This window comes from Heterodontus francisci, chromosome 1 (genome assembly GCF_036365525.1).
Source record: "Heterodontus francisci isolate sHetFra1 chromosome 1, sHetFra1.hap1, whole genome shotgun sequence".
Lineage (NCBI taxonomy): Eukaryota > Metazoa > Chordata > Chondrichthyes > Heterodontiformes > Heterodontidae > Heterodontus > Heterodontus francisci.
Window position 1 is genome coordinate 42132906 of NC_090371.1, and position 12970 is coordinate 42145875.

The 12970-nt window shown below is 43.7% G+C and overlaps 1 protein-coding gene across 4 annotated transcripts in view; it reads right to left on the bottom strand.

Moving 5' to 3' along the window:
* Positions 1 to 652: 652 nt before the first annotated feature.
* ccdc142 (coiled-coil domain containing 142) overlaps positions 653 to 12970 on the bottom strand; it is a 318889-nt gene continuing 306571 nt past the window's right edge. For 3 of the 4 annotated variants that reach the window (XM_068029624.1, XM_068029614.1, XM_068029634.1), the window contains one exon: positions 653 to 1567. In XM_068029624.1, coding sequence (XP_067885725.1) covers positions 1302 to 1567 — 266 coding nt within the window. In that variant the 3' untranslated portion in view covers positions 653 to 1301. Of the gene's footprint in view, positions 1568 to 9817; positions 10200 to 12970 lie in introns of those variants that run through there. The other variant, XM_068029644.1, reaches the window with a different exon arrangement.

Genomic DNA, 12970 nt, shown 5'->3' on the forward strand with positions numbered 1-12970 from the left:
AGCTACAATATTCTATTATATGGTATTGCATTGTTTCATTGTTTTGGCACACTGATCAGATCATAGCTACAGCAGTGCGCGTACACTTCTGGTCATAGCAAGATTATTATTGTCCTTGAGATGGCACAGATGTGAGCAACCAAAAGGTTATCTGGAGTCTATTTTATGAAGAAAGAGGCAACAGGTGCATGCTTCTGCTAGACTCGATGATTCTCAAATGGGGATTAAAAAGAAAATCAGCCAGGGTTCTACTTCTGATCATCATCCAACAACCCACAAGTGTAAGTTTGTGCATCTTTGCATGTGAAAATCTGATGAGGACAGGAGTGAACTTGACTCTCCACCCACCTCTCCCCACAGTTCAACATACTTGTCATTTTTTAAATATTTGTTCTTGGGATGTGGGCATTGCTGGCTAGGTCAGCATTTATTGCCCATCCCTAATTGCCCTTGAGAAGGTGGTGATGAGCTGCCTTCTTGAACCGTTGCAATCCGTGCAAGAAGATTGGGTGTTGGATAAGGTTAGAGGAACGCAGCTGCTCAGTGCTTTCAGAAAAGGGGAGAAAAATTGGATGGGTAGAGGTTGGGTAATGTCAAAACAAGTTAGGACTTACGCAAAGAGAAACATAGTACAATTTTTAATATATGTGATTTGAATACAAAATCTTCTATAGGAGAGATAATTAAAATAGGCACTCATTAAGTAGTGTCTGCAGGTTTTTTTGCCTGACCCCCAAAAAATCAATCATGCCAGGCTTCTTCTGAGTTGCAACATTCAAAACAATTTTTGGAGGCAGTGTAAATCAGTCAAAGATTAGAACTTTGGTAAAGATATACCATTAGAGTTCAGTGTTCTTTGCATTTAAAAATATGATAAATTATGTAGCACACTTCCAAGTCAAAAAATACTGACTTTCAAAATAGCATACTGAATTCCCTCAAACACAAGATAACATAAAATCGGCAGGAACACAAATGGTAGAAAAATGAATTACATCTATAGTTTTGTCTTGCAAAACTATATGGAAGTTCATTCGCCAAAGGAGCTTTTTTTAGGTCGGTCATCAGCTTTTGAAGTGTTAATGTTTCAGCCTTACAATACAACTCGAGACTATCCTTTGAATTTGGGTCAATTAATGACCAGGCAGGAAATGTAACCCTTTTTCAAGTTCAGGCTGCTCAAGACCTTCAATCAGTAACACATCTAACTGAAAAATAAAAAAAAAATTAAAGTGCTTTGCTATAAGTACATGTCGATGGACCAACTTTTCCAATTTATAAGCTGAAACAGCACTGACGGCTCAATGTTCTGCAGTTTTATTCATACAAGGCAAGCAGAGAACTTTTCGGTGCCCATTGCTGTCCAGTCGCAGTGCAAGCCACTCCTGCTGATTTACTGCCAAATAGGACTCTGGGTGCCCGGTTGCCCTAATCTTGCTCAGTAGATCAGAGCCTGAGGAGGCTTCAGGCTGAAAGTTTGCTCTGGTCCTTTCAGCCCGCAAATCCAGACTGTCAAGACTGTTCAAGCTCCCGTGACTGAAGTCTACTGTCCTGGTGGAAGAGGAGCCTACAACAAAGAAAACATTTATTAGGAGGGGTGTAAGGTTGAAGATTCAAAAAGCTGAGCAAAGCCTGTTCTAAAAAACCTATGATGGATCAAAAACAGATTTAAATGTTTGACCCACAAAAGCATTACATAGTTGATATTAATAACAAATCTCTAGCTGATCAAAGGATTTCAAGATCCTTCCTGTTTCAGTGCCATTCCCATTCAGCAAGAAAATCTGCAGCCAAGTCAATTTTTTTTTAAAGAATTATAATTCAATGAGTTAAGATACCAGAATTATCTCAATAGGACAGAGTAAATACAGTTTTCAACAGCTGTATAAAGCCAAATGCAAATCTAAAAATAAAGGACCTCAAAGCTTAAAATCAAAGTAGAATTAAAACACCACCCTTCATCCAAAGAAAACACTAATTATTTTACTTCAGACCAATTTAACCCTGTCATCCAAATGTAGCATCAAACAGGAGTAATTTTTAGTTTAGTTTAGGTTTAGAGATACAGCACTGAAACAGGCCCTTCGGCCCACCGAGTCTGTGCCGACCATCAACCACCCATTTATACTAATCCTACACTAATCCCATATCCCTACCACATCCCCACCTATCCCTATATTTCCCTACCACCTACCTATAGTAGGGACAATTTATAATGGCCAATTTACCTACCAACCTGCAAGTCTTTTGGCTTGTGGGAGGAAACCGGAGCACCCGGAGAAAACCCACGCAGACACAGGGAGAACTTGCAAACTCCACACAGGCAGTACCCAGAATTGAACCCGTGTCACTGGAGCTGTGAGGCTGTGGTGCTAACCACTGTGCCACTGTGCCGCCCGTAATAGTAGATAGAGAAATCCCGACAAGAGAAACTTCCCTCCCCTGTCCTTATACTCATCAGCATAAAAATGCTGGGCAACTGATGGCTTCTAAAATGGTTACCTTGCTGAAAGAGAACAGTATCAGTAAGGAGTAAGAACATTTAGTATAGAACAGTTCCTTTTCACACATACTTTATTCTGTTATTTGTCTCAATTTCTTGTAACATTGAAAAAGTCTGTAATTGAAGAAGCCTTCCAAAGAGGACAAGAGGAATAGTAGTACAGGGGTAATGTTACTGGACTAGTAAATCAGAGGCCCAGACTAATGCAACTGAGACATAGGCCGGAATTTTGCATTGGGTGGGAGGCCCTGCCCACCGGCCAAAGGTCAGGGGCGAGCCTGCCTCCGTTGGGCCTGGCAGCGAGACCGGAATTCTTCGCTCCTCAGGCCCTTAATTGGTCTTGGGCGGGACTTCCAACTCCTTGAGGCAGCAAGTCCCGCCTAATGGAGCTGCCGGCCAATCAACGGGCTGGCAGCTCTTAGTCCCAGCAGTGCCACTGGGAGCGGTGACCACTGCTGGAACTACACCCATCCATCAGAGGCAAGAGGAATGAAGGCGCTAGAACTCAGGTAAGTTCTTATGGCCTCATCGGGGACAATTGGCTGGGCCCTAGTGAGGCAAGGGTGGTCGGTTCGGGGTGGTGGGGGGGACGGGGACGGAAGTGTTATGTGTTGGGGGCAGTTGGGGGTTTTAACAGGTGGGGTTCCTGGGGCCTTTGTCATCTGGCTGCCAAGGGTAAAATACCAACGGCAGCGGGAGGAGGCCCTTAAGTGGCAATTAATTGGCCATTTACATACTAACATATGAATTAGGAGCAGGAGTAGGCACTCGGTCCTTTGAACCTGCTCTGCCATTCAATAAGTTCATGGCTGAACTGATTACTCCACATTTCCACCTACCCCCAATAACCTTCCACCCACCCCCCCCGATAACCTTCCACCCCCTTGCTTATCAAGAATCTATCTACCTCTGCCTTAAAAATATTCAAAGACTCTGCTTGCATCGCCTTTTGAGGAAGAGAATTCCAAAGACTCACGCCCCTCTGAGAGAAAAAAATTTCTCCTCATCTCGGTCTTAAATAGGCGACCCCTTATTTTTAAACAGTAACCCCTAGTTCTCGATTCTCCCACAAGGGGAAACATCCTTTCCACATCCACCCTGCCAAGACCCCTTCAGTATCTTATGTTTCAATCAAGTCACCTCTTACTCTTCTAAATTCCAGCAGATACAAGCCTAGCCTGTCCAATCTTTCCTCGTAAGACAGCCATTCCAGGTATTAGTCTAGTAAACCTTCTCTGAACTGCCTCCAATGCATTTACATCCTTCCTTAAATAAGGAGACCAGTACTGTACACAGTACTCCAGATGTGGTCTCACCAATGCCCTGTATAGCTGAAGCATAACCTCCCTACTTTCCTATTCAATTCCCCTCGCGATAAATGATAACATTCTATTAGCTTTCCTAATTATGTGCTGTACCTGCATACTAACCTTTTGTGATTCATGCACTAGGACACCCAGATCCCTCTGCATCTCAGAGCTCTGCAATCTCTCACCATTTAGATAATATGCTTCTTTTTTATTCTTCCTGCCAAAGTGGACAATTTAACACTTTCCCACATTATACTCCATTTGGCAGATCTTTGACCACTCACTTAACCTATTTATATCCCTTTATAGTCCCCTTATGTCCTCTTCATAAGTACTTTCCTACCTATCTTTGTGTCATTAGCAAATTTAGCAACCATACCTTTGGTCCCTTCATCTAAGTCATTTATATAAATTGTAAAAAGTTGAGGCCCCAGCACAGATCCCCGTGGCACATCACTCGTTCCATCTTGCCAACCAGAAAATGACCCATTTCTGCCTACTCTGTTTCCTCTGTCTCCCTCCCTCTTTGAATAAAGGAGTTACATTCGCTATTTTCCAATCTAATGGAACCTTCCCTGAAACTTAAGGGCCTTGATTGGCTTGGAGCGTGCGGGCCGCTTCTTGCCGCCGCTGCCCCGCGTAAAATTGCAGTGGGGGTGGGAGGGGGTCGGGAACTGCCACCCCCCCCGCCTCCCACTCAATTTTACGCCCCACCCCCCGCCACCAGCCCGCTCATTGGGGGGCTGTAATTTATGGCCATGAGTTCAAATTCCACCACAGTTTAACAAATCTGGAATAAAAAGCTAATATCAGTAATGGTAATAATGAAACTACCAGATTGTCTTAAAAACCCATCTGCTTCACTAAGGTCCTTCAGGAAAGGAAATCTGTCATCCTTACCAATTCTGGCCTACATGTAACTTCAGACCCACAGCATTGTGGTTGACTCTTAGCTTCCCTCTGAAATGGCCAATCAAGCCACTCAGTTGTAGTAAACCGCTACAGAAACCAGATGGAGCACCCTACATTGACCTAGGCCCCGGAAATGACAAAGGCACACCCTGCAAAGTCGTCCTCACTAATGTCTGGGGTTGTTAACTTGCAGAGCTGTACCAAAGATTAGTCAAGCAATAGCCTGACATAGTCACACTCACCGAATTGTACTTTATAGCCAATGTCCCAGACTCTGTCATTACCATCTTGGGTATATGCTGTCCCTCCAGGACACAGCCACAATGGGAAGGGGGTTGCCCTGGGAGTCCTCAACATTGATTCCGGACCCCATAACGTCTCATGGCATCAGGTCAAACATGGGCAAGGAAAACTCCTGTTGATTATCACCTACCACCCTCCCTCAACTGATGATTTATTGCTCCTCCATGTTGAACACCAGTTGTAAGTAGCAGCAAGGGCACAGAATGTACTTTGGGTGGTGGACCTGAATGTTTGTCATCAAGAGTGGCTCAGCAACAAGCTTGCCATGTTCTGAAGGACATATCTGCCAAAATGGGCCTGCGACAGGTGGTGAAAGAACCAACAAGAGGGAAAAATCTACTTGACTGCATCCTCACCAACCTACCTGTTGTAGATGCATCTGTCCATGACAATTTTGGTAGGAGTGATCTACGCACAGTCCTTGTGGAAACATAAAAATGAGATACCAACCTGATGAAGCTATAACACAGAAGTATATGCATGCTAAGCAGTGGAAGCAGCATGCGAGAGAGAGAGATAAGTGATCCCACAACCAATGGATCAGATCCAAGCTCTGCAGCGCTGCCACATCCAGTTGTGAATGGTGACGAACAATTAGATAACTAACTAGAGGAGGAGGTTCCACAAACATTCCCATTCTCAATGGTGGGGGAGCCCAGCACATCAGTGCAAAAGAAAAGGCTGAAACATTTGCAACCAACTTCAGCTGAGCGTTGAGTGGATGATCCATCTCGGCATCCTCGTGATGTCCCCAGCTTCAAAGATGCCAGTCTTCAGCCAATTTGATTCACTCCACATGATATCAAGAAACGGCTGAAGGCACTGGATACAGCAACGGTGATGGGCCTCGAAAACATCACAGCTGCAGTGCTGACGACTTGTTTCACAGAACTAGCTGCATCCCTAGCCAAGCTGTTTCAGTACAGCTACAACACTGGCATCTACCCGGCAATGTGGAAAATTGACCAGATATGGTCTGTCCACAAAGTGCAGGACAAATCTAATCCAGCCAATTACCGCCAGATCAGCCCACTCTCAATCATCCGCAAAGTGATGTATCATTGATAGTGCTATCAAACACAACTTATTCAGTAATAACCTATATTTGCATTGGAGGCAGTACAGAGGAAGGTTCGCTAAATTGGTCCCTGGGATGAGAGGGTTGTCCTATGATGAGAGGTTGAGTAAAGTGTGTCTATATTCTCTGGAGTATAGAAGAATGAGAGGTGATCTCATTGAAACTTACAAGATTCTAACGGGGATTGGCAGGGTAGGCACTGAGAGATTTTTCCCGCTGGTTGGGGAATCTAAAACACAGGGGCACAGTCTCAGGATAAGGGACTCTCTCCACAGATGCTGCCAGACCTGCTGAGCCAGCATTTCTTGTTTTTATTTCAGATTTCCATCATCTGCAGTATTTTGCTTTTATTTCAGGATAAGGGATGATCGTTTAGGACTGAGATGAGGAGAAATTTCTTCACGCAAAGGGTAATGAATCTTTGGAATTCTCCACTCCAGCGGGTTGTGGATGCTCCATTGTATATATATAAGGCTGGGATAGACATATTTTTGGTCTCTCGTGAATCAAGGGATATGGGAGTGGGTGGGAAAATGGAGTTGAAGCCTCAGGTCAGCCATGGTCATATTGAATGGCTCAGCAGGCTCCTATTTCTTACGCTCTTAACCTGCTCATCGATGCTCAGCTTGGGTACCATCAAGGGCACTCGGCTCCAGACCTCATTACAGCCTTGGTCTGAACTCCAGAGTGAGGTGACAGTGACTGTCCTTGACATCAAGGCAGCATTTGACCGAGTGTGGCAGCAAGGAGCCCTAGCAAAATTGAAGCTAATGGGAATTAGGGGGAGAAGTCTCTGCTGGTTGGAGTCATACCTAGCACAAAGGAAGATAGTTGTGGTTTGGAGGCCAATCATCTCAACCCCAGGACACTGCTGCAGGAGTACTTCAAGGTATTGCCCTAGGCCCAGCCATCTTCAGCTACATCATCATAAGATCCCTCCATCATAAGGTCAGGAGTGTGGATGTTAGTTGATGATTGCACAGTGTTCAGCACCATTCACAACTCCTCAGATACTGAAGCAGTCCATGCCCGTATGCAGCAAGACCTGAACAACATTCAGGCTTGGGCTGATAATTGACAAGTAACAAATGCACCACACAAGTGCCAGGCAATGACCATCTCCAACAAGAGAGAATCAAACCACGTCCTTTTGACATTCAACAGCATTACCATAGCAACATCCTGGGGGTTATCATTGAGCAGCCATATAAATACAACAGCAGGTCAGAGGCTGGGTATTCTGAAACGAGTAACTCACCTCCTGACTCCCCATAACTTGTCCACCATCCACAAGACACAAGTCAGGAGTGTGATGGAATGCTCACCACTTGCCTGGATGAGTGCACCTCCAACAACACTCAAGAAGCTTGACACCATCCAGGACAAAACAGCCTGCTTATTTGGCACCCCATCCACCCCCTTAAACATTCACTCCCTCCACCACAAGTGCACAGTGGCAGCTGTGTGCACCTGCAGAACCTTGCACAGAACTCTTTACATAGCACCTTTCAAATCCACGACCTCTACCACCTAGAAGGACAAGGCTAGCAGATGCATGGGAACAACACTACCTGAAGTTCCCCTCCAAGTCACGCACCAGCTCGACTCAGAATTATATTGCTGTTCCTTCACTTTCGCTGGGTGAAAATCCTGGAACTCACTGTTGGTGTACCTACATCACATGGACTGCAGTGGTTCAAGAATGTGGCTGATCAGCATCTTCTCAAGGGCAATTAAGGATGGGCAATAAATGCTGGCCTTGTCAGTGATGCTCGCATCCCATGAAGAAATAAAAAAAACCTCCATGATGAGCAGAGATCCAATCCTCAGATGGATGTCTGCTAATGCTGGTTTAAGTTTTTCCACTGCAAATAACAAAGAATGGTCTGGGTGGAGTGGAAAGGAAATGTACTATGTAATTTGCCAATCCCTCACCATAGAAAATTGCCTGGTACGGGCTGGAGAATGTTCCTTGAAGGGAAGGTTGAAGTTAGAATAACAAATGAAAAGGAGTTGATATGACAGTTTAAAAACTGAACTCAACACTCTATGAAGGATTTCACTGAGTGAAGAAAACATGTCAAGCTTTACAGGGCTGCTGTAACAATGAGCTTCTTGTAGATTTCTAATCCAACCCAAAGTTAAATACAGCAAGCTAAAATCAACTTTATAAAGAAAGTAGACTGTATAGCAACACTGTGCTGACAGGAGGCTGAGAATTTGTTTTGTACTGTAACCTGAAGAGTTTCAATAATATTTTGCTGGTAGGGGCAGTTGCCGTCACAGTGGAGACCAAAACATTTATTTCCCCATCTACAAAAACATAAACTAATGCCAAAAAAATTACTTGCAATAATTTTTTTTTAATTCTAAATTCCTACAATAAACTTCTATTTTGTGCCATTATGTGTCTGCTGCTGAAATCCTTATCCATGAATTTGTTACTTTTAGGCTTATTATTGCCTTCGATATTCTGTCATAGTCATAGAGTTATACAGCACAGAAACACGCCCTTTGGCCCATCGTGTCCGTGCCGGCCATCAAGCACCGAACTATTCCAATCCCATTTTCCAGCACTTGGCCCATATCCTTGTATGTTATGGCGTTTCAAGTGCTCATCTAAATACTTCTTAAATGTTGTATCCTAACTCACTGTCCCGTTCTCCCATCATCTCTGTGCCCGTGGATCGAGACTGGCACTTGGTCCAGCAACGCCTCAATTTCAATATCCGCATCCTTGTTTTCAAATCCGTCCATGGCCTCACTCCTCCCTGTCTCTGTAACCTCCCCCAGCCCCACAACCCTCTGCACTTGTTGGATTCTGGCCTCCTAGATATCCTCGATTTTAATTGCTCCACCAATGACGGCTGTGCCTTCAACTGCCTAGGCCATAAACTCTGGAATTCCCTCCATAAACCTCTCTGCCTCTCTACCTTTCTCTCTTCCTTTAGAGTAGATCAAGGGGAACCAGTAGATAAAGTATATTTGGATTTTCAAAAGGCATTCAATAAGGTACCACATGAAGGTACCACAGTGGTGCAGTGGTTAGCACTGCAGCCTCACAGCTCCAGCGACCTGGGTTCAATTCTGGGTACTGCCTGTGTGGAGTTTGCAAGTTCTCCCTGTGTCTGCGTGGGTTTCCTCCGGGTGCTCCGGTTTCCTCCCACAGCCAAAAGACTTGCAGGTTGATAGGTAAATTGGCCATTATAAATTGCCCCTAGTATAGGTAGGTGGTAGGGGAATATAGGGACAGGTGAGGATGTGGTAGGAATATGGGATTAGTGTAGGATTAGTATAAATGGGTGGTTAATGGTCGGCACAGACTCGGTGGGCCGAAGGGCCTGTTTCAGTGCTGTATCTCTAAATCTTAAAAAAAAATCTAAAAGGTTTGCCAAGACTGGGCTCATGGGGTTTGGGCTAATATATTAGCATGGATAGGACAGAAAATAGAGAGTCAGAATAAATGGGTTATACCACAGTGGTAGTGACAGGGGACAGTATAGTTATGGGGATTGTTATGACCGTGGCGGGAGCAACGCACTGTCAATTCAGTCCACAGGTTGCAGCATATTATTAACCTTTCACACCCAGTCGGAAAACAGCCAAATTAAACATTCCAGTAACCCCAGATGAAACAGACCAAACCAAAGGTATCTTTAGATAACAAATTAACTATTTATTTAAAAAAAACTAAATTTTAAATGCTATTAAAATAAACCTATGTCCAAAGACCTTATAGCTTCTTATTTTTATCTAACTTCCCATTCACACACATACACTCAGTTAACCGCTTTTAAAAGTGGAGTTTTTAAAATTAACTGTCTCTTAAGAATAAAAATAAGTAAGTTGTTGTAGGTTATGTTCCTGATGGATGCGGTCTTCTAATGTGGAAATAGTCAAAGGTCTTTCGAAGTCTTCATCTGGATTTGATGGAAATAGTCCTTCAGAAGATAGGCATTCAACTCTTTGGCTGCAACAAGCATTAAACAGTCCTTTCAACGATGAGCACAGCAATACAAACAGTGTCTTGAAAAAAAGGCTTTTCCTCTTTACTCAGGGAATTAACTTGGCTCGTAGCTTCTTGTATAATTTTCTGCTGAGAGAGAATAAACAGCTTTCATTCTCTTCAGTTTGCCTCACTGGAAAGTCTCTCGGAACAAACTGGTTTCAGCCGGTTTCTGCCAGTTCCACACACAGTCAAGTGGACACATTGCACCATGTGACCTCTCTCTCCTGCTGTTGCCCAGGGTAACAGAAAATGCAGCTATGGCACACTGTCTCTCCAGAACATTCTCTCCCTTAAAGCTGCACCGTTTTTAACAAAGTCTTAAAGGCACACATACTTTTTAAATCTGAGGAACAAAATAATTACAGGTCTGTGACAAGATACTGTTCTCTGCAGCATTGTGGATTTCCAAAGGTTGTGTTGCCTGCCTGGTGCCAGAGTTAAAGACAGCTCCTCACGGCTGCAGACAAACATGGAGTGGAAGAGGGAGGATCCAGTTGTCATAGTCCACTTAGGAACCAAAGACATAGGTAGAATTAGGAAAGATGTTCTGCTGAGAGAGTTTGAGGAGTTAGGATCCAAATTAAAATGCAGAACCTCCAAGGTAATAATCTCTGGATTGCTAACTGTGCTACGCACCAAATGGCATCAAGTCAAGTAGATTAGAGAATTAATGCGTGGCTCAGAGTGGTTTTGATTCATGCTGCACTGGCACCAGTACTGAGGAAAGAGGGAGCTGGGATGGTCTCCATTTAAACCAGGCTAGGATCAAACATCCTTGTGAATTGGCTAACTAGGGTGATGGACAGGGCTTTAAACTAAAAGCGTAGGGTTGGAGGCAAGGTAGCAGTCAGGTGAAGGGAGATTTATTGCCCATCCCTAATTGGCCTTGAACTGAATGGCTTTCTAGGCCATTTCAGAGGGCATTTACGAGTCAACCACATTGCTGTGGGTCCGGAGTTACATGTAGGCCAGACCAGGTAAGGACAGTAGATTTCCTTCCCTTTAGGACATTAGTGAACCAGATGGGTTTTTACAACAACCAACAATGGTTTTATGGTCACCATTAGACTAGCTTTTTAATTCCAGATTTATTAATTGAATTCAAATTTCACCATCTGCCATGGTAGGATTCAAACCTGTGTACCCAAAACATTAGACTGGGCTCTGAATTACTAGTCCAGTGACATTACCACTAAGCCATGGCCTCCCATCTACGAATAAGGCCCATGCAAAGAACCGTGGTAAAAAATAAATTAAAGGCTCTTTACATGAATGCACGAAGCATTCGTAACAAGATAAACAAACTAGTGGCACAAATAGAGATAAATATGTTTGGTAGAATCACTATTACAGAGACAAGGTTGCATGGTGACTGACATTTCAAAAAGACAGGCAGAATGGAAAAGGAGGAGGAAGAGTAGCCCTGATAATAAAGGATGACATAAGGATAGCAGTAAGAAAGGATCTTGGCTTCGAAGATCAGGAAGTAAAATCAGTATGGGTGGAGATTAGGAATAACAAAGGTCAGAAAACACTGGTGGAAATAGTTAATAGGCCACCTAACAGTAGTTATATGGTCAGAGCTTGTAACAAAGGCAATGTAATAATCATGGGAACTTCAATCTTCATACAGACTGGGCAAGTCAAATTGGCAAAGGTGGTCTGGGAGATGAGTCTGTAGAATACTTTTGCAACAGCTTCCTAGAACAATACATTGTGGAACCAAGTAGGAACAAATCATTGTGTAATGAGTCAGGGATAATTAGTAATCTCATACATAGTAAACATCCTATGGATAAAAGTGATCATAATACAACATAATACAGCTAAAGTGTGGCGAATCGAAGAGACTTAGCAGTTGGCAGGAAAAAAGACAGAAGTGCAAGGGGAGAGCCAACTGTGTAACAGCCCTGACAAATAATTTCTTCTGCAGCACCTGTGGAAGAGTCTGTCACTCTAATATTGGCCTTTATAGCCACTCCAGGTGCTGCTCCACAAACCACTGACCACCTCCAGGCACTTACCCATTGTCTCTCGAGACAAGGAGGCCAAAGAAGAATACAACTGAATTCCATATTAAGTTTGAGAGCGACAGACTCGATTCCAAAACAAGAATCTTAAACCTAAAGCCTATTTCATAGATGTGAGGGAAGAGCTGGCTAAGGTTGTTTGGGTAAATAGATAGTGGGAAACATTTAAAGAAATAATTCAAAATGTTCAACAAAAATACATTCCTATTCAAGCAGTTCCAATACTGCTACAACATTGGCATTTACCTGACATGGTGGAAAATTGCATGCGTTATATTCTCTTCATTAAAAAGCAGGACAAATCCAATCCTGCCAATTACCGCCCCATCAGTCTACTCTTTATCATCAGCAAAGTGATGGAAGGTGTCGTCAACAGTGCTGTCAATCAGCACTTACAAAGCAATAACCTGCTCATTGACACTCAGTTTGGGTTCTGCTAGGGCCACTTGTCTCCAGACCTCATGACAGCCTTGGTCCAAACATGGACAATAGAGCTAAATTGCAGCGGTGAGGTGAGAGTGACTACCCTTGACATCAAGGCAGCATTTGATTGAGTGTGCATCATGGAACCCTAGAAAACTTGAAGTCAATGGAAATTGGGGAAAACTCTCCATTGGTTGGAGTCACAAAGGAAGATGGTTGTGGTTGTTGGAGGCCAAACAACTAAGCCCCAGGACACTGCTGCAGGAGGTCCTCAGGGTGGTGTCCTAGGCCCAACCATCTTCAGCTGCTTCATCAATGTCCTTCCATGTCATGAGTGTCGCCATGTCTCAGGCATATGAGCACATGACCTCCTCCATTGAAATAGTGGCCAACATCATGGAC